This window comes from Sturnira hondurensis, unplaced genomic scaffold (genome assembly GCF_014824575.4).
Source record: "Sturnira hondurensis isolate 20B ecotype Veracruz unplaced genomic scaffold, ASM1482457v3 Scaffold0023357, whole genome shotgun sequence".
Classification (NCBI taxonomy): domain Eukaryota; kingdom Metazoa; phylum Chordata; class Mammalia; order Chiroptera; family Phyllostomidae; genus Sturnira; species Sturnira hondurensis.
In genome coordinates, this window is record NW_028095988.1 from 9,460,458 (window position 1) to 9,482,689 (window position 22,232).

Genomic DNA, 22,232 nt, shown 5'->3' on the forward strand with positions numbered 1-22,232 from the left:
CACACCTTAAATACACAAATACTAGCGAAAACTAATGAGTGAAAAATAGGTTTTAAGAAAATTTACAATTTTGTGGTGAGCCGCATTCATAGCCATCCTGAGGTACATGCAACCCGTGGGCCACAGGTTGGACACCCCTGTTAAGGATTCAGGTGTCTGCATCTTCTGCCGCTGTGGGGCAGAAGATGGGGCAGAAGGGCATCTTCTGCCCTTCTTTTGTCTGCTAGTTGCCTGTTCTCCTTGTCTTTCTCTCCAACTAGACTCGTTTCCTTGAATATATCTACTTTGCCTATAATCTCCATCCCTTCCACAAAGCCCAGCTCATAGTAACTACTCTGTAATGTGTGTTGAATGAAGGTTCTGTCCCTTCAGGTGAAATTTCTTGTTACCTCCAACAATAAAAAACATTCTGTTGCTGGGACAGAAATATTCATGAACACTAGATGAATTTCTTCTTGGAAGGTTTGAAGAGCTTTGGCTCCACAGGATTTGATTGTCCTGCCTGACAGTTAGTGGTCAATGATAGTGACTATATTCCTTATCACTTTGCTTAATGGCTAAACCCACAGGATGTGTCTAAATTGATTTATTTTTAACTGCCGCGCTGATTTGCTCACTTGTTGATTGCTTCCCCTCCCACCCCACCCAGACTGCAAGCTCCACGAGGGAGAGGACTGTGTTGATCTCTGTTCCTCTGTTCCTCTTGTTCCTAGGGCCCGTTGCACCATGAATGGGTGAAGCTGTATCTCACCCAGCTCTGCTCTGCTCTGCTCTGCTCTTTGTGTGTACCTCCTTTTATCTTTTCTTGCCCTTGCCTTTGCCTTTTTCTAAATTTCTACCCTGCATCTCCCATGGTAACAACGCTCCATCCACAGTAGAACAGACTTAAATTGGCTCTGTCATTATTTTCCTGCCTAATCTGGCAGTTCCATATGGTAAGGCAAAGGGGTGCGGTGGGGACAGGACAGGATTGCGGGAGGAAAATCCATCTCTTTTTCTGACGAAGTCTAGTGGAGTCATGAAGATAGGTCCCTCCTCTGAGCCTCACTCTCTTCACCTGTCAAGGAAAGATGACAACACCCCCTTCCTTCCCTCACAAGTTGAAGATGAAATAGTATGACCCTTGAAGAAGGCATTGTAAAAGACACTGTGGTGTGCATATGCATTTTTCAGCTGTAAGCTGCCACCCTTACATACCTGTCTGACTTTTGAGGACCAGGGCATCCCAGGTAGGAGGTGATTTCCATAACCTCCTTCCTCATCCTTTACAAGTCTTATGAAGTGGATGGCACTATCACATTTTAAAGATGAAGATATGGCTCTCAGAGATGCAGAGTTTTACTCAAATGTATTCATCAGGTAAATGCAGAGGCGGAGCTCAGACCCAGATCATCTGATGAGAGTCTTAGCCTCCTTTTCACCCTCCAACATCTGTAGGATTGGGACGGGGAGAAGTGACTTCTGTGCCTTGGTCCCAGAATCTGGACGGGGAGCCTGATCAGATGCGCTTGAGTCTCTGTAATTTGTTAATGAGTAGTACCTTGAACTTGTACTAGTCTTAACCCGAGTTAGTATTAGAGTAGTTTTCAATAGATAGATTTTTCTTCCCTATCAAACATTGCACAGCTAGTTAGGTCAGAAGCTAGTCATTTTCTGGAACATGCTGATTAAATAAGGGGTTGACATTGAAGGACAGAAGAGCTGATTAAATGGGGTGGAGTTTTCATTTGCTTATGGACCTCTAGTCTGACCTGGATTCGTAGGGCTGGTCTGTGGCATCCCAACACTTACAACAGGGTCGCTGCCTACCCACCCATCCCTCGCTTGGATACCAGGCCCTAACCGAGGCATTCTAGTTTGTTGCTTCTGGGGAGTCTCATGTGAACCTATAAAGACTCTTCAGTTACCCAACAGGACCTTGTACAGCTGTGTGTGGAAATCAGGATAATTCCGGCATTTTGAAGAGCATTTTAATAGAGCGCTGATTACAGATTGCAGGCACCTGGTGGTGTTTTGGTACTGAGACTGAAGGGTACAGTTGCAAAGTTAAGAACTCAGGCTTGACAAGTTCCTGTGTTTCCCATGGCCTGGACTAGGTACTGAGAAACCCTTGCAACAGTGATCCAGGCTCCTGGAATGTAATAATGTACTTTCAGGAGACCACAAAGGCCAGAGCATTAGTTCCCAGACTGATAATGGACATGTGACTTTGCCCAGGGTGCATTTCTTTCCAATAGCTCAGAGCACTGAGACTGCAGGAGGGCTCCCGTTAGTTGAGGTCAGTACAGAGCCCCGTGGTGTGGAACTTGGCCAAAGCTATTCTGTGCTTTTTGGACTGGTTCAGGCTGTTGCAACTTGGGTAGGCCATCACTGCTTTTAGGTGCAGCAGCCACATGAGGAAATATAAACGGAAATTTCAAGGGAATAAAAGTTGATAGCCAAAAGTTGAGGAATCTGTGGACTTAGAGGTATTCTAGTTCAATGCTTAATTTTGTGCCAAATCATAAGAAAAAGAATAAAACTGTGATAACTCGTGTTTTCTCTCTCTTTCCTTCTTCCCCCTGACATACTGCCTGTTCTCACCTTCCACACACTGCAGGCTGCTGTCATAACTGATACTTGGAAGGGCCTTCAAGCAGAGTGGAGAGCGATGTTAGTGCTAATCTTCACTTTGCTGTTCTTCACTGCTATGATTTGGGAGTTAGCATTAGGATTTGTTTTCTTATGATTTAAGGGAGAAAGTTGGATGAGAGAGACATCCACCAAGATCAGTTACCACTATGAATATTAAATTTTTAATCGTATGAATGCCAGCGTTCTAACTTGCCCAGGCCTTTGCACTGAATATATGCCTTTGCACTGCTGGTGGATAGGGCCCAGGAAGCTATCAACGAGTGGTGGTCGGCTGGCTCTTCTGGAAGGTCTTGCTGAGATCCTTCACAGTAAAATCAAGTGGATGGAATTCCCCTCGCCGAGTGTTTTAAAATCGCCAAGCCTGGGACACTGCTGCGAGGCAAGCCACGAGGTTGCTTAAAGCAGTGGCAGCGAAGATAGAGGGCAGGGAGAGAATGGGAGGGGGGGTCACAGGAGGGTTCACGTGTGTTTCTGAGGTGCCAGAGGGGGGCAATACAGCAGAGGAAGTGGAAAGAGGAGTTTCCCTTGAGAACCAGCAGAAACCTTTGAAATATGTGCCTTTTATAGTTAAGCCTTTTCCGGTTTGGATAATAGCCTACAAGGTTCATAAAACTGCCCGGTGGCAGCCATCCAAGATCCTCCCAGGAGTTGACTCCTGTTGCAAACTGCCAGTCCCGAAAGGAGGGTGGCGAACAGCTGTGATTAGGCTTCGTCAGGTGTTGTCCTTTTATGGGGACAGAGATCTGTCGTAGACTCCCATCGAACGTATTCTCACCTCCCCAGTTTTTTATCTGTGGAAGCCAAACAAGATCTATTTTAACTAGACTGTGTGATCCTCGGTGCCAACTACACAGCATGACGTGTGCACCCAAGATGAACAGATACCACAAAGAATGACTTCGGACTACAGCCTGATTCCTTATCTTCATAGCCACTGGTCAGGCATAAGAGTTTCAGGTCCATTGGGGAGCATGGCTGATAAGAGGCGGAACTGCAGAGCAGATTTATCTCGGTTTACCTGGAGTGCATTCCTGCCTCACCTTTTCGCACCGTATGAAATATGAAACATGGTAGGAAAAGCAAAGACTTTTCATGAAATAGGAAGAGCAAAGAGTCCTGGAATCACACATTTTAGGTTCCAATACCTGCTCCGCCCTTTAAAATCTGTGAGATCTAGAACCTTAGTTTCCTTCTGTGTAGAATGGAATCTGGCCCCTTTCCCCCAGGTGCATAGCAATGGGGATTTCCAAACGCCACAGCCTCAGATCTAAGTGAGTGCACCTCCTGTTGGAATCTGAGGCAGGGAAAGCTTCTGGCGGCTGGGCAGCAATCTCGCCGGCACTGTTCAGATTATACAGCCCAGGGGCGGCATCAGGCAGTTGACCTTGACTGGGGAGACCAGTTAAAGTTGAAGTTACAGTCCTTGGCAGATCCATATTGGATAGAAGAGTTTAATGACCTCACTGAAAATCTCATTTGTGAAATCGGGATATTGGAGGACGGAGTGCCTTGCCTTGCCTTTTAAATTGACATGGTATCGATAAGTATGTGTAAAATGGGTCACATCTCTTCTCTAACCCCCATTGCTGTGTATAACACGGATAAAATATCAATTACAGAAAACTTATTTAAGCTCTCTCAAAAAAATGTAAATTGAAGATATTCTCCAAATAGGAATCCAAGTAGAAAATATCATTTTAAAATTCATGTTAGATTTAGAGAATACTTTTAGAAGTTTTGCCCCAGTTTTTAGGTTTTTAGAAAATATATAAACTGTTTCAACTATATTTTAGGTTTTGTTTTTTATATTTTAGATTTTCTATATGTTTCATATACTTAAAAAATGAAGGGTCTTTTTAAAGGCTTATCTTTTTTTTTAGTGTTATACTCCAGGTCTGTTCTAAAATAGAAATAGCTGAATCAATGTACTTCATGTTTGAGTCAACAAATATCTGGTATTAAAGTTAAAAGATAAAGACTCGTATTATGCTTGCCAAAGGATTAATCAATTAATTAATTAATTGTAATGGTGGATGTGTTCAGTCTTTTTAAAAATTTATAATTTCTGCTATAAACTTGCACCTCCTTTCACTTATGAGTTGAGCGTCCCCGCCCCGCCCCTTCTATTTTCAGTGTAAGTAGAAGAAACAATCAGCACAGACCGCAGCGCATAATTAAACGTTTATTTTCAGGTTGTCAGTTTCCACGCAGCTTTTGTCACATTTGGTTGGAATCTATTTGTCCGCTGCTGGTGTTGTCTGCTGTCAGCGGTGCTCTCTGGCCAGTAGCTGGTTTCTTAGTTTGCCAGCCCACTGGGGGGCGTCCCAATGACACAAGCCCCCAGAAAATGGGAGATGCCAACAGTGCGAGCTCCTTTGGGTTCATGTTCTCCAACGACCCTTGCCTTTTATTTGCTATAGTTCATTAAGTTCAGCTTTTAAGGCCTGCCTCACGTTTGGGGTTAACGATCCTCTCATAATTTAACGGACAGCACCCCGGCCTGCCCTTCCCTTTGCTACTTTACTCCTACCTGCTGCTGTAGGGTTGGTGTATGGCTTCTCTGGAACCAACCTTACTGGTCCTTGGAGTTTAAACCTGCGAACGTGAAGGTTCTGTTATAGAACGAACCCCTCAGAATGAGTGGCACTTGTGAAATCTCCATCTCACCTTAACAAATCCTCTGTATAGCATACTCCCGGCAGCTGTCTTTTATTGTCTGCAATGGTATTTTTTGGCTCTGTCATAGCATTTGTTAAAGTTAGGATGTCGTGACTGATTGACAAGAAGGTTAAAAAGTCCCCTGACAATGCCAGTAAACTTGTGTAAACACAGGTCTTGTGGTCTGGGTGGAGAGCAGGGTTTGTCCTTTGCATAGTAAGCTTACAAGAAGAATAAGCTTACTAAACATACACGCAAGGAAAGAGGAGATCAGAATAGTCCAGATTTACAGTTGAGGCAGATGTGAGTCACTGGCGCGGAGGAGCCTGTGAACATAATGTCTCCTACTCAAGGAGGGTTAGTGTATACGGGAAAGGAAGCCAACCAAGTCCTACAGCGTTTGGTAACCTGATGGTGGAAAGAGCCCCCTCTTTTCCTTCCTTAAAGAGTTAAACTATATTTAAGTTTTTACATGTTTCATGCACTTAAAAAATGTCGGTGAGCGATGGCCCAGGCTGCTGTGTGTGGCTGCACTGTTTTTGCACTGATCCAAAGGTGTGCATCCAAGGGAGAGAGTGCGAGCTGACACCTTGTTGGTGTTCTGTTCACCAGGCCAGGGGCCCTGGCGTGGAGCCTGCAGCGTTTGCTCAGAGGAGCAGTCCCACCTTCTTCTCACAGAAACGCCGTCCAGGCCTTCTTATAAATAGCATCGTTTGCTCTTCTTTCTCGCAATTCTTTGAAGGTGGGAATTTATCCAATTTTACCTTTTGGATTCCCAACATCAAGCCTGGACTGGCATTGAAGAGAGAGGAGGGCAGATTCATAACTGGACCTCGATGGAATATCTTTTGATATGTCTTCCAGTTTGGGGAGAGGGTGATTTTGGTTGAATAAGAATACTACCCTGCAGAATCTCTGATCTATTTCTTGGTTCACAGTTCAGAGATAATCGTATTAATATTTTGGCAAACTTTTCCTAGATGCCTTGTTATGCATATAAATACACGCATGTGATTTTACATCCATGAACTTATTTTCTGTTTTGTAACCTCCTTGTTTTCACTCTGTAGTATGTCATGGTCACTTTTCCAAGTCAATATCTGTAGACCTATTGTCATGATTTTTAAAGGCTATGTAATATTCCATTGAGTGGATAGGCCACACTGTATTTAACCAATGAAGACTGGATATTGATGGGAATTCAGGTTGTTTATAATGTTTTGCTCTTCAAAATGAATCCAAGGTAAGCATGCGTTTTTAACACAGTCATGCATACTCACACTTCTTCTCTAGGAGCAGAGTTGCCAGTTCAAAGGCTTCCAACTCAAATATTAATCTGTGTGAGAGAGAAATTATAACTTCTTCATAATCCTTAGACCAGTAGGAGTGAGTTAAGAATAGCATAGTGCGCCATTCATAAAAACACGTGCCTAATGATTCTAATTTACAATCTTAACGCAAACTTCGGAAGATGCACTTGGCGGCTTTCTCCATTGCACACTTAGGATTGAATGTGGGAGTGCTTTGTACTTCATGCAGTGGTGTCCAGACCTCAGTGACTTCCTACTAGGGCCTTATGGAGTATCTGCCGTGTTCTCTCAAAATGTTTATGGAGCCTATTTCTTTACTTTATAAGTAATTCATTCAATGTGGAGGAAGGACCTCCAACAATAATGGTTGTGAACTTATTTGTACAGCAGAATAGACCAAACAGGTCTTCAAGTAAACAAACACAGGCCCTGCCCCGCCCTCCCCTGAATTTCTGTGACCAGGCCCTGGGCTGCTCAGTTGACTTCGATGTAGGTCTTTATCTGGAATTCCCCCTTTAAGATATTTCTTTGTCTCCAGGTATTTTTCTAGCAGACTTGACTATTTTTAGCCTTTATTCATATACTTATAATTTTTATTTTCCTGTTCAAGAGTTTCTGACTACTTTCAGAATACTTTTTTTGGGGGGGGCATTGATTTAGTCCCAATCTTTGTAAATTTTGTGAAGTCTTAAACATGGATTGTTGGTCTGCCTGTCCCTCTGCACCATGGCAAGCCCGTTCCAGAGTCCTTGTTTCTGCCACCAAGAAAGCCATTTGTAGTGACTGCACTTTTTGACTTTGTATGTATGTTGTTACCAGATTAAAGTTGTGTGCCTGTTATAGTGGCAAATCAGACTGCCTTTGTAGATTTTTCTAATGAAAATTTTTAGTTATGGGTAGTAATTGAGCTACATGGAAAAATTGGCTAGTGGACTTAAATTTTTGTGTAGTTTATTTAATTATTCCTCATGCGTACGTGCTGTGGAGCAACTAAAGTTTTCATCTGGAGAACTATTTTATTAAAGAGTAATATTGCCTAACTAGGAATTTTGCATATTCAGAATCAGTATCCCTTAGTTGAGTAAATTTTTGTAAGGAAGCTAAACTGACTTCACATTATTTCATTTACCTTAATATATGGAGCCAGAAAAAAAGAGACTTTTGCCCTGGCTGGTATACTTCAGTGGATTGAGCGCGGGCCTGCAAACCAAAGGATCGAGGTTCAATTCCCAGTCAGGGCACATGCCTGGGTTGCAGGCCATTTCCCAGGAGGGGACACATGAGAGGCAACCATACATTGATATTTCTCTCCCTCTCTTCTTCCCTTCCCCTCTAAAGATAAATAAATAAAATCTTTTTAAAAAAAGAGAGAGATACTTTCATTGAACAACAAATTGCAAGTTCTCTGTTACCATGTGAAGTTTGGGGATTTGGGAGCAAAATTAAAACTTATGTTTCTCTGTCAGGGCCTCGGTCATGGGGAACAAACAGATACAGTTAAGCTCACATCATATTTCTCCTTTAGAATGTTATAGTGAATGGTGTACAGGGAGGGTTGTGAGCAAGATGGGAGCCGAACTGGAGCATCCAAATCGTACAAGTCAGGGATGGTGAGGATCCCAACCAAGGCAGAGGGTGTGAGACTGCAGAGCAACTGGTGGGGTCCAGAAATGTGAAATTGAATCCACAGGACTTGATGGTTGGTCAGTTTTTTATGCGAGGTTGGAGGGTTGAGGGAAAACATCCGGTCTAGGTTAATGCTTAGTGCAAAGGCTCAGTAGTCAGCCAAATAAGTGGATTTAAAGCCAGTAAGGCAGTGGGAGCTGGTTGCACAGTTAGTGTCATCAGATTAAAAGCTACATTTGTAGAATTTCAGAAACAAGTGGCAATGCAGACAAGTCCTGTATTAGAATATAACCTTATTTCTCATTTCTAAGTTATTTGAAGTCACCTCACTAGAGTTTTCATGCACTCCGGAAGACCCACTGATTCTCCCCAGAAGCTTCTAGGGTGACATGTTTGTTGTTAACTCTGGAGAACTCTGAAACTTGGTATCAGCTTGTTTTGAGGGCATCTGCCTCACGGTTGAGTAACATCAGTCCCGGAGGGTAGTGTCTAAAACTAGGGATTCTGTTTTCAAACTGACACTGGGAGCATGATTGGCGTACAGTCCAAATTACTTTTGTTGGTGCATCCGGTGCTCAAGTCTGACCAGAAGACGGCATGTTAACGATGGGACCTGAACAGGGAGGGTAACAAGGCACGATGATCAGTTCTCTAATGACAGTATGCTAAGTAGATGGCACCACTATCTTACCAGACTAGGCTCTGGCCTCTCAGGGGAGAAAATTTCAGCCTGTTGGCCATACCCACTTAGAACTGTCTTCAAGATAATGAGTGCCCAGGCGAAGGGCGTCTGCAGTTTTGATTGGCTGGAGTCCTTTCCACTCCTCCTCAATCTTCTGACCACACAGGATGTCAGTTCAACTCTTAGAAATAGAAAATGTTAGTGTTGGATCCCAGAAACGTCTTTATTTGTACCCATTTACTGTGTCTGATTCATCTGCCTATTTCCTGGGGTTGTAGGAATTAACAGCCCCTACTTTGAAGGATGCTTTTATTTCGAGGTCACTTGTGGGGGTGGAGGGCTATCTCACTGTAGTTAGCCATGTACTAACAAAAGTGAATGGTGCATTAGATGGCTCAAAGTGAAAAGCAGCTACATGAATACGCTTGAGGAAGATTAAAACTAACTGCAATTAGTTCCCACAACTACCACTTAAGGCTGCTTTGACTTGCAAATCATATTGTAGGTTGGTTTCTTGGATGGGAAAGCTTTGTAATTATAGCCTGTAGAAGCTGTGGACGAGTAAAGGAAAGAATTTTCATGGGGTTGTAGGGGAGGAAAAAATAATCTTCCTTCTACTCTTCCGAGTTCTTAGCTGAGACCCCTGCAGTATAAAACAAATGAATAAGGAAAAACAAGTTCATTACCAGGTATACCTCATGCATACATGGGAAATAACCCATGAGGTAGCTTGATTTTAGGATTAAATGTCATCTATTAAATAGAAAAAGGGGAAAAGGAATATAGATCTCTTTGGGGAAAGTAAAGTATTTATAGGAAACATGCATGGGCCCTTAGAGGAATTGAGGGGAGGTAGAATAATTTGGAACAAAGTTTCTCCGTGGTGTGGTGTTGACTTACTAGTTTTCTCTCCTGTGACAAGAGACACTCTTCTCTGGTTGATAAAACTCCCGGGGAGGGATCTGTAACAACCAGGTTCCTTTTGGAGACTCTTCTTCAGGCAGGTAAGCAGAGGTCAGAGAAAGCTTCCCCCTGCATTTGCTATCTTTCTGATGCCTTCAGCTGCAAGGGGCATATTTTGGGGTTGCGTGACTTGCTGCCCTTTAGGGTGATGTAGGTTGGAGTAATTATGGCCATTGGTTCACCATTACTGTTGAACTCATCTTGTTTCCCTGCAGTGGGATCTCAGTTTTGGACTGGATGTTGATTTACCAACAGAAAGATGTAAGACTTGAGAAAGCTGATTGGTTAAATATAAAGAAAAAAATCCTTTACATTTTCTTCCTATAGTCTCTCCTGAGAATACATTCCTTTCTATTCCACAGTTCCTCTTTAAGCTATCGGCTTTCAGATTAGGTGTCAGGATGGCTACAGAAGAACCAGTTAGAGTCCTTAAAGACACAGATCCCAAAATTCTGCTTTGGTGGGTGTGAAGGAGGGGCACAGGAGTCTGCATTTTTGAAAAGCTCTCTGTGATGCATTCAGATGTGAAATCAGGTTTGGGAGACATTCAGAGACAATGGCCTCAAAGCTACAATAGCAGCCCTTTTACTTTCTGAGTCTTTCTGTTTTAAGCCACTGTACATTCCCATTGCCAGGGTAGCATTAAAAGCAGGCGTACATGTGTGGTTTTGCCTAGGCCTGTTAATATCGCCAACAAAAGAACATCTAAACCTACAGTAAAGTTTTATAAGAGTTTGGTAGAGTTTATGTGAGCCAGACAGAGGACATGCCCTGAAGCAAGCTCTCAATGGATTGAGAAAATGTTCTGGAGAATGGTACCTTGGCAATTCTTTTTATAGATTTAGAATTGAAGAAGAGAACACAAGGAAGGTTACATGAAATACATTGGTGGTGGATGCAGGAATGGAAAGAAAGCAAAGTAGAGAAATTTGGGGGATTGGATAAAAAGCACAATGAACAGATACATACTGTATTTTGCCGTGTATAACATGCTCCCATGTATAATGTGCACTCATGTTTTTGACCCAGACTTTCAGGAAAAAATCTTTCATTTTATTTTTTTAAATTCAGTTATTTATTAACTTATATTTAGAAACACAACTGATTATCCTATTCAAGGGTATTATTTTCAATATGGATATCATTATTGCTTTCTAGAGTTATACTCTTAATGCATAAGTAAAAGAATTAACATTTATCTAGAAACAGAATCAGTACTACCCATGTACAATGTGCATCTCCACTTTTCCTTCAAAAATTTGGGCAAAAACATGCACGTTACACATGGTGAAATACAGTACTTCTTTACACTGGTGGGTGCAGGATAGTTACCATTTAACACGTACAGTAGATGGAGGTGTTAGGAGGGCAGGAGGTAACCATGAGGAGTCTGTTGCATGTGCTCCGGTGAGAGGGTCTGAAAAGATGACTCTGACGGTTCAAGGGTGTCCCAGCCTAGATGCAGGAGGACAATGGACAGGCCTTGCTCAAGGTAAAGATGAACCTTTTACTAAGGAAGCTGTAGTTCTGGGGTGTGACCACCCACCATGACCTGCCCAGTCAGGCAGTTATGACAGTTCACCCTGTGAGGTTACCCTGGGCCACCGAGCTTGTCAGATCTGCCATGTAGCTGCTTTATTGTTCGCAGTATTGTCGTCCTGAACAACGATTTTGACAATTTCCCATAAAAATGACTTGGATGGTACCCTACTAGAGAGTTTCCTAAGAGCGACACCTATAGACTTCTTATCCTTGTAACACAGTGCAGAGTCTTTCACGTGTTAGACCACTTACCCATGTTTCAAGGGTTTCATATTCATGAATGAGAAAAGTGAGGCTTTGGTAAATTAAAAGTAGAATTTATCTTTTACAAATACTTTCTGGTATGGATGGCTATATTTACTCACTTCATGCAAGTTCAAAGGGCCTTTTATATTTCATATTATAGTAGGAGAGTTAACACAAATTTTCTTTTTAGCCATTTATTATAATTTAGGCACTAGAAAGAAGTGATTTGCTTGCATTGTTCCCTTTCATTCTTTCAGTGGTTCCATGGGAAGGTGAAGATACCTCTGTGTAGCAGGTAGTAAGCTGAGGGTCTAGAATTTTAAGAGGTTTACCTAATCACATATAGATCTTACATTGTAGGGCTGAAATTTGAACCCAAGGTCAATGAAGGTTTTTTTTTCCCTTTTTTGTTCTTGCCACCGAACATCAGTGTGTGTGTATTTCCAACAAAAGGTCATTTTCATTTCTTATTGGTTTTTCAAAACAAGAATAAAATTCCCAAGAGTTTAGTAAAACATGCCTGTCACTTTTTTCCTGACATATTTTACATAAAACAATACCTTTCTACTTTTTAACCACAATTTTAGAAAAGTATGAATCCAAGATGGAAAATCAAAGGCCATGTCACAGTTGGGAAGGCACTGGTCAGAGAATGCCTGATGAGTTCAGGAATATGACTTTCCTTCTGCATTGCTTATAGAATGTTTGCAGTCACTCTGCTGTCACTGGCTTTCTTTTTCACATATCCCCGAGTGGTGACATGTGAGAGGCCTTGGAGCTGGAAAAGAACTAGCTGTCTTCTGTAAAAATGAAAATGCCCCTGTCTATGATAACACCCACCTGGGAAAATTGCAGGTGAAATTCCATTTGGTAACTTCTAGGGAATCAGTTAGTGGTCAGTACATTGAAAAACAGGTCCCTGCACCTGTTGTTATTTGGTCTCAGACCATATGAAGGGCTTGGTAGCAAAGATCAAATGTCGTGATCAGAACATGGGTAGATCTGAGTGCAGGTTTATAATATGTATCTATATAGGTAGATAATAAAAAGTGACATTTTTATTATTTATTTTTGGAGCCACTAAGAATACCTGTTTTATTACAGAATTGAAACTAGGAAAAATTTCTTTAACCAGAGGATACTTTCTTTTTTGTAATATATTCCTTTTCTATCTTGAGATTATAGATGTGGTCTGGTTACAGGTGGCCAGGTGTGTTGGTAGCCTTTGTGAGTCGTGCACTGGGAAGTGTGTCCCCGTGGTCTTCATTGCCGATCATCTGGATCTAAGTGAAACTTAGTCAGCAGTCAGCTCCTGGAGAACAGGGACCATGTCTTCATGGTTTCTTATATCTCTAATACTGATCATAGAGGTAGCACCCAGTAGGGCCAGTTGGCTCAGTTTTACAGCAGGCTGATCAACTCCGTGAGCCACTGTTACTATGTGCTGATGGCCATGTTATTAGAGATCCTCAGGTAGGGCCTCTGGATACCCTGTATCATCTGCATGACCAGCCCACAAGCCCTCTCTGTACTGTTAGTTTTGATTTATTAATTGCTTGAACCAATATTGGTCATTGATTAAGGTATAGACTATGACTAGGATGATAGAAAACATGCACTCGTTACTTTTGAGCATTTTGGAAGACAGGGTTAAAATTTAGATTGACCCTGAATATAATAGATACAAATCAGTATAATTAAAACCACTAGGGAAGTGCAACTTCTGGAAAACTAAATATTACATGGGCCTGTGTATGTGAAAGTTATTTTTTGGGGGGGGGAGTAAGGGGGCTCCTCGTGAGTCAGCAAAATACTGCTTTGTTTCTTAATTATTGGGCACACACTTCCAGTTAACCACAAGAGCATAATATATGGGAACCGGTGGGTAACATTTCCAAAATACTTAGCGTTAGTCAGACACTTGTATAATTCTGTGTCCATTTTGGCTAAAGGAAAATGTGGAGAGTTTTTCAAGGGTCCAGACGGTGGCACCTAGATGCAGAGGAGCATTGGAAAACAGGACCCATTGAAAGGAGCTAAGAAATATGCTGGGATTAAATACTTAGCCTGAGCCAAAGCAGCTGAAGGGTGATTCTATTAATGGCCTTCTGTTGCAAGGATAGTATTATGTAGAAGATGATATAATTATTTCCACTATGAATAGAATTACAGAAATAGGTTTATATTAAACAGTTAATGGAGATGTTGAAGGAGCATAAGGAACTTCTTGACTTTAAGGATTGTTGGACAGAGGAAAGACTTCTCACCTGGACGTGTGAAACCGTGTTCCGTACAGGACAGGAACGGAGTGGGTGCTGCATGCCCATTTGACCTAAGTGCAGGTGGATGCGGTTGGGGGACAGACTGACAGACTCCCCTGATCCTGTTTTTTTGCTGCTCATCTCACACTGAGTTTAACATTTCCGGCGAGTTGATCGGTATTTTCTTTTTATTTGTATTTTTTCATAGTTATTTCAAATGCTAATAGCTTGCTTTTAATGATTCTGTAATGCATTTCGAGCAAGAGAGAGGTTAAGCCACACACTGAAGTCTACTTCACCTGCAAATGAACTTGCTGCTCATTCTGACACCATGTGCGCCCTTACAATACTCTCAATTCCAACTTGCCTTTCCTTTGTCTCCTTTAGAACACGCACTGCGAGCTCTCCTCTCCTGTTCTACAATGAGTGCCAAGTCTGCCATCAGCAAGGAAATTTTTGCACCTCTTGATGAAAGGATGCTGGGAGCTGTCCAGGTCAAGAGGAGAACAAAGAAAAAGATTCCTTTCTTGGCAACCGGGGGTCAAGGCGAATACTTAACTTACATCTGCCTGTCAGGTAATGAAAGCCAGATATTGATATTATTGAAACAACGTCTCTTTTAAAACAGTTCATTCTAAGGTATCCAGAGGGTTCTATACCCAGGTTTTGTACATGGCTGCTCTTCCACAGTGCTTTTATTTTTCTGCTGACTTCCCTGATCCCCACTGACTCGTGCCACCTCTACATTTGAGGCTGCCTTATCTGGGAAAGGTGATGAAGTTCAATTGTAATGTATTTTCTGACTCATTTAGGGCTTCTGTAAAGGGTTTGGCAGACCCCGGTGCTCGTCCCTACTTCCTTCACTAGGACATTGACAGAATGTGGGTATCCTCTGGGATTTTTGTTGTGGACCAATTGCTGGTATTTTGATACACTGGCAGCCTGACCTTCATTGAATTTCTTTTTCTGAACAGTTACCAATAGTAAGAGTTTGTCTCAAGAGAAATATTGACACATTATGGAATGTGAGGAAGTGGTCTGAGCTCACAGATCACTGCTTTTGCCTGACAGCAGTGCCTTGGCAGGAAGAAGCATCTTTGTCTATTCAGCTCTGTATTTGTTGAATTGGGGTTTTTTTCGCTCTTTCTGTTTGTGATTATGGAAGAAATGTATAATTTACTGTGGACTCAAACCAAGTTTTTTGAGATTAAACTTGGACAAGTTTTCCGTGGAGTTATGGTTGATGCTAATTTGAACACCTGGGGCATTTAGAGAATTTTTCTGATATTTCTTGTAACAGCAATGAAAGATTGCCTTAATTCACCTTTTTTTTCAACCATTCAATTGTGGCTTGGGAATAAAACCTCATTTTTGGACCCATTTTTTAGCTTCTAAGAAAAAAATTAAGCCCATGATCATTTAAGTGTATCAAAATTTAAGGTAGAAGTAGCCTTTTTTTCTAGAAAAAAACATGTAAAGATAATAATAGGATTGTATCTTAGTATAAAATGAAATGAGACCATACATAGCCCTTTGGTAAGAATGCCTTTTCGATGGTTGAAAGAAAGCTTTTATTTCAAAGCATTTGAGAGAACTGAGCTTGAAATGTTGGTATCTCTTTCTTCATCCCAAATAAAGATCAGGTTAATAAAATCTGGTTATTGTTGGAGGACATTTGCATGCCTTTCGTGTGCCAGACAGCGCCCGGCATGGGATAGGGTGCTATTTATATCTAATGGCCAAGTGAAAGGGAGAAGTAGCCTTTCCTAATACCTTCCTAGTATCTTGTTAATGAGATTCGAGTCTTAAAAAATATTTTCGTCTTCTTAAATTTAGATTCTAGAGTTTTTGCTAGCACCAGTAACAATAGAAAGGTATTGTGGTAAATTTTGTTTTGTGTCCGGGCTGAGTTGAACGTGGCCACACAGTGATTCTAATTTTATTTAGCTCTGTGCTCTCAATGTTTCGTTGAGATTTCTGGAAGAGGGTAGTTGAAGAAAAGATGGACAGGCTAGAATGCCCTAGAGGTGTCCCTAGTATATACACACCTGCAGCTTCAGAAGAGGAAGGTTTCACGCGCAGCAGCGCCGCAGCACCGGCCGTTGCTCGCCTGTGTGGGGTCATGCGGTCTGCACGAGTGACGTGGGGGCTCTTAACCCCTCGTCTCAGTGAGCAGCATAAAAATCTCCTCTGCTGGAGGGGATAGAGACTGGATAACTGCATTTCCTTTACAAGTTCCCAAGACCTTCAGGTTTAAAGTCTGAAACGATGAGAATTGCTTTTTTGTTTCATTCTAATGGAGGAAAGTCTTTTCTTCCGAAAGGCTTCATCCTCCTCATGGATTTGAATTTTGAGAGGAAAGGTTGATAAATATATGTGACATGTAAGCAGATGAGTTCATGGAAATTAGGTCAGGAGAACTAGGCAACTTTGACGCCCAAAAGTTTCTTGCACTTGGATTTTTCTTATAACTGAAAAAAAAACCCAGCTACTTTTGTTTTCTAACTTATGTGAATCTTAGAGGAATAGAGGTCACATCTCTGATAAGGGCATGTTTTTATTGACAAGTAATTCATTAATTACTCAGATGTTGATTAAGTACTTTTTATGTGTTGATCACACTAGGAGGTAGGGACTCAAGTTATAAGATAAACTCAGGAAGCTTACCTTGTTTCATGGGGAAGGAGCAATGAACGTGAATAAGTTACTCATTATAATAAACATAATCGTAACTGTAAAAAGGCTAACTAGGAAAAATATAATGAGATGCAGTCATGTGGAAGGAGAATTTGGCTGGGCTGGGAGAACCCAGAGCCGCTTCACTGGCTCTGAAAAGATAAGGATGTTGGTGCAGAGAACGTTCCAGGTAGAGGGAATGGCAGCCTCCTTAAAACACTCAGCTGGATTTTTGAGTTTCTCCTTTTCTCCTGTTCAGTCTAAGGATGACCTCTTTGGAGCTGAACTCCCGTAGGAGGCTGTGAAGTGAAAGCAGAGCCCTTAGATGACAGTCTCCTTCCTGCTGTTAATGTGAACCACCCAGGCTCTCCAGGGAGGCCAAGCCTTTCAACTCTTGTGGTTTGGTTGATGAAAACCAGCTATCCATTTTGATGTGGCAAAATCTGTCCAAATTAGGGCAGCGTCTACAAATAATACTTAACCCCTTATAAAACAGCATAAAAAATAGTTTGCTTTAAAGAAGGGAAGATTATCATAGTTTTAAATGCTTGCCAACATATGCATGTAAGACATTGATATACAATGTCTTTTTTCTTTCTTGTGTGAATCCCTCCCCCCTTCCAGTGTCTGGCAGAATTTATAATCTGAGAGTTAGAAGCCTGTGAACATAAGACATTATTTTCAGAGTGGGTTGTATAACTTCTCTAGGAATGCAAAAAGGTTCTCAGGTATGGGAAATAAGAAGATCTTTCTTGAGTTATTTATTTGTAATTGTGTAAGGAGAGAAATAAATCTCTAGTTCATTCATAGAATTGAGTGTTTCTCATGGAATTTCCCAAATGGCTTCTGAAATGGTGTAAAATGCTTCTAACATGCTTCTGTTGATTAACATTCTTAGAGCACTGGTTTCTACTTTTTCTCCTTGGCAATGGCTAGGATTAAAAAGACTGACAATACCAAGTGTTGGCAAGCATGTGGAACAATTTAACCCCTGATACTTTACTTGCAGGGGATATAAAAATGATGTAAGTGCTTTGGTAAACAATTTGGTGTTTTTATTTTATGTTCAATTTGGCATTTTGAAATGAAGTCAAACATGCACTTATGTGACTCAGCAACTGTGTTCCTAGGTGTTTACCTAGGAGAAATAAAAGCACATGTCCACATAAAGACATGTACATAGAGATTAATAAGTCCTATTTATAGTAACAAAAATCATAACTCAAATTATACATGTGAATGTACAAGCAAATTCTCTTATATTTATGCAATGCAATATTCCCCTAAGAAATGAACTACCAGTACATGGAGCAGCACAGGTGAATCTCAAAAGCCTTATGCTGGTGAAAAAAGAAACAAACCAGACAGAAGAGACTACATGCTGTGTGATTCTATTTATACGAAATTCTAGAATGGACAAAACTTAAGCTATATTGACAGAAATCCTGTGTTGTTTGCCATGAACTGGGATTGGGGATTGACTGCAAAGGGGCGTGAGGGAATTGTTTAAACAGAGTAAGTATTCTATATGTCAATTGTTACTTAACGGTGATAGTTACTTAAGTGTGCTGTACATTTTCACAAATCCTCAAACTGCACATTTAAAATGGGTGCATTTTTATATGTAACTATATCTTAATAAATTGGCTTTTTAAAAGTGTCTTACAGAGACACTAGTGAGTTCATTCTTTATAGGTATGGGAAGTTACCCTGTTCGGCCTTTTTGAATGCTCAGACGGAAGAGCTGTGTATCTTACAAACCTGTGCACGCATCTGCATGACATGTGTGCCAGTGCGTTCTCCATTCCTTACAGCACCTGGCTCATTGCCAACTACAGACACAATAAAGGCTATGTGGAAGAGGCTATTGAAATTTAGGCCTTACTGCATACCTGATTATGGTGTAGACTTCATGTATAACAGAACTGTTCACTCATTCAAAACATCAAGCAAGCCCTGCTCACAACCATTTCTACAGTTAGTTGCCCTTTCCATGCTATTTACATCTATAAAACTAAATTAGAAACAGGCTAAAAAGTTAAAATAAGTTTATTATTGGAGGCTAGTGATCTACTGAACATTTCATGTTTCAAATTTAAAATTTAAAATATTTTCATGTTTAAAATCTGTCCCCTGATCCAGCTTTAATTCGGTTTGTGTAGTATGTAATGCTAGCCTTCAAGTCCATAGATGGATAAAGTAAATTTTTCATTGGCAGCTACTTTCTCTCCTATAGAGGGAGCTTGAAGAAACTTTATTTTTTGTGATTAATACATCCCTTTGCATACTTTGTTGAAACAGAAAATCTTAATCTTTTCAACGTGATTTTGAATTTGTAGAGAACAAATTCTTCTTATTTGAAAAAAGGTTTAGAATGTTCTCTGATGAAATAATTTATGTAAATGGGTCCCCATGGAACGTAGTGATGTGGATTAGGAGCCTAGAACCCGGCTCCTCTTTTATCCCAGTGGTTGACGGTCCTGGGTGCCGCTTAGAACAGCCTCTAGAATGTCTCAGAATATACGAGGCGTGGCCCCACCTCCATCCTACTAATGCAGCCCTGCGCAGTGGGGAATTTGGAAAGTGTTCTGCTGAATCTAAGGTTGAGAAGTTTCATTATCTTCAGGGAGTTATGCTTTGGGTTTGTCTTATTTTGGTGTATTTGAGAGAACAACGTATTTTTGGTACTTAATTCTATCAAAAAGAGTACTTTTTAGTCTCTTATTGATTGACTGTGGTCAAACTTCAGAATTTTTCTGGGCTTCAATTTATTCAGTTGTGAAGTTCAAATGTTCCACTGGACTCCATGTTTCTAGGACTCTGAACTCCTTTGGAAGTTTTATACCAATATTCATTCTTATTCCATACATATCATGTAGGGAGAAAGTCAGGTTATTAATAATCCAAATGGGTGCTTAAAACATTTATGAAGGTTTGAGAACATTCTTTATAGGTTGTTATTTGAATTAAGGTACCATATTTTTTGGACTATAAGACGCATGTTCCCCACCCCCCTCAACCCCACTCCAAATTTGGGAGGAATAATGTTTGTCAATGCTGTTGTTGATTTCTGTTTACATTTACATTGGTGAAATACGATGTTATTTATGTTATTAAATATTTTACCACATTTTTTGCTTCAAACTTTTTTTCCCCTATTTTCCTCCTCTAAAACCTAGGCATGTCTTGTGGTTCAAAAAATAAGGTAACCAAAGTTAGTCATCAGCGATCTGGTATAAGGAAGAAATTCCTTTTATCCGCTTTCTAATTCAGACTGGATCTCATCTCAAGGTTTATAAATATTAGAAGAGAGAGACATGAAGAATACAAGACTGATTAAATTTGTCTGTGATAGAAATGGTTTATTGAGGATGATAAGTTGACTTTCTAATAGTTTTTATCTAAGAAAAATGAAGAAATCCACATTGAACTGAGAAGTGTATAATAGTGTAAACAGTAAAAGAGGCAATACAAAACAGCTGTGATAATGACATATGTTAACTATTTTATTGTATTATAGAAGTAGTATATCTTGCTGAAAATACGAGTCAGAAAATTATGTAGAAGAAAATAAAAATCATTCCTCTTGTGTTTAATTCCAGTAATCTTCACATTAGGTAACATATTTACTGACAAAGGGACAAATGTTCATCACAGAGGCTGTGATGCACCAGAGTCACCATTTTGGAAGTCACCACCCAGTCCCTGTGACCCCCCCGGCTATGCTCCTTGCTCTGCCGCAGCACCTCGGCTCTCTGACATCGGTCAGCAAGGTGGTGTGCTGTGGGGAGGGCCATGTTTTAAGGAGCAAGTTTTCTCCTAACTTTTCAAGATCGGTAAAGACATTGAACAGTCTTGACCTACGCCGTGTCTCCCTATCTCTCCCATGATATTATTGATTTATAGATTGCATTTGGGATACAGTATAAATCAGGGCAAGCCTTTTATCTCTCAGTATGGAGATTACATATGTAAATCCTGCCATAAAATGTTAAGTTGCTCTAGAAGACAATGCAATAAAAAAAAAAACGAAGTTTTTTTCAGTGCCCTGATTATATGATGTTTTCTACATTCTTTTTTATTTTATAAAACTATAGCATCTTCTATTATACTCAGTATTGAGAATTTGGCGTTTCTGTGATGTGTGCATAGACGCGTTTGATCAAAACATTTGTAACACCAACAGTCAATGGTTACAAGAAGGAAAAACAGGGAGTTTTCTGGCTCAGTAGATTTTACCACTGGCCGGCAGTTATAAAAGACCTTTGGTGTAGCACTGCCATGCTCCCATCACATGCTGCAGTGCTCAGTGTGGTTAGGGCAGGACCAGCCCACCTTTGAATGAGTAATAATAGCAGTAATGGTATTTATTGAGTTTCCATGTTGGGCATGGTTTTATGCCCTTTGCCTACATCAACTCAATTCTTACAGCAATGTTATGAGTTAGATGACCGTACTGTCCTCATTTTGCAGATGAGGATACTGAGCATAGAAAAGTAAATTAGCTTACGCAAGATCATCAGCTTGTGTGTTACAGAATAGGGAACCCAGGTAATTTGATTCTGGACCTATTTCCTTAGCCTCTGTGCTCTTGTCTCTCTCCTCTCTCCCCCTCTCCCCTTCTCCCCTTCTCCCCCTCTCCCCCTCTCCCCGTTCTCCCACACACACACACACACAATCTTCCTTCATGTAAGAGAAGACTTCCCAAACCAAGTGTTTTTCTTGCCTTCCCTCACACAACTTTGGTGATAATCTTGTCTTGCTATTTACTCTGCTTTCCTGCCCATTTAGGCCTTGGTTGCTTTTGGCTGAGTGGCGATAGTCTTTTACACCAATCACTGGGCTGCTAGGAAAGCCAGGAGTTACAGTGATAGTGTCAGTGATGTGCTTGAGTCTTAGAGAAAATTAACTCCTCAGGGCAACTCTGGGAGGCTCCTGAGACGGACACTGCTGTGTATGGACTTCTTTTGTCCAGTTGTGCAACAGGAAGAAAGTAGATACCTTACATTTTTTTAGAGTGTCCTTGGTGGTTCTAGATCTCTTCCTGTAAACATTGGAAGTAATAATACTTGTCTTTTCTAAAGCCTTGTACATAGGAGAGTCCAAAAATGGGTAACTGAGTACTTAACGGGTATTATCTCATTTCACCCTCACAACAGCCTTGTGATGTGGCCTTTGTGATTTCTGCCTCACAGATGAAGCAGCCAAGGCTTAGAGTGGGTCAGTGCACCGCCCAGGGTTGGGCGGGCAGATGGCGACAGAGCTGAGACTCACATCTGGGGTCGTCTCACACCCAAGTCTGCATAGTCCTTAATTTCTTTTCCTGGACGTGGTTGGGTCCCCAAAACAGACCTCTCCCCTTCCTTAACAACAATAACAACATTCCTTGAGCAAAGCATTCTAATCTCTGAGGATTTAGAGGACGTGCTGTCAACTGCTTCAGCTTTTCTAGTGGTTTAGCACATCAACAGTTTTATTTTTCCACTCTCTCATGTGTGCGTTCCCATTCGAAAACCAGATGGAAACATGGGAAAACTCTTAGCCGAGGCTGGTGCCAAAACATTTCATTTAAAAAGGAAACTCCATCTGTGTGCTCTCCCACCGCAGCCCACTGTTAAGGACAGGAATTTCACA

At 41.0% G+C, this 22,232-nt stretch overlaps 1 protein-coding gene across 6 annotated transcripts in view; it reads left to right on the top strand.

The window, feature by feature from the left end:
• The window catches only part of STXBP6 (syntaxin binding protein 6), a 270,879-nt gene that overhangs the window by 63,248 nt on the left and 185,399 nt on the right, over positions 1-22,232 (top strand). For 5 of the 6 annotated variants that reach the window (XR_005065228.1, XR_005065227.1, XM_037037460.1 and 2 more), the window contains exon 2: positions 14,310-14,498. Coding sequence is in view for 4 of the 6 variants with exons in the window: in XM_037037460.1 (XP_036893355.1) it covers positions 14,345-14,498 (154 nt within the window). In the remaining 2 variants the exon portion in view is untranslated. Of the gene's footprint in view, positions 1-3,328; positions 3,351-14,309; positions 14,499-22,232 lie in introns of those variants that run through there. The other variant, XM_037037462.1, reaches the window with a different exon arrangement.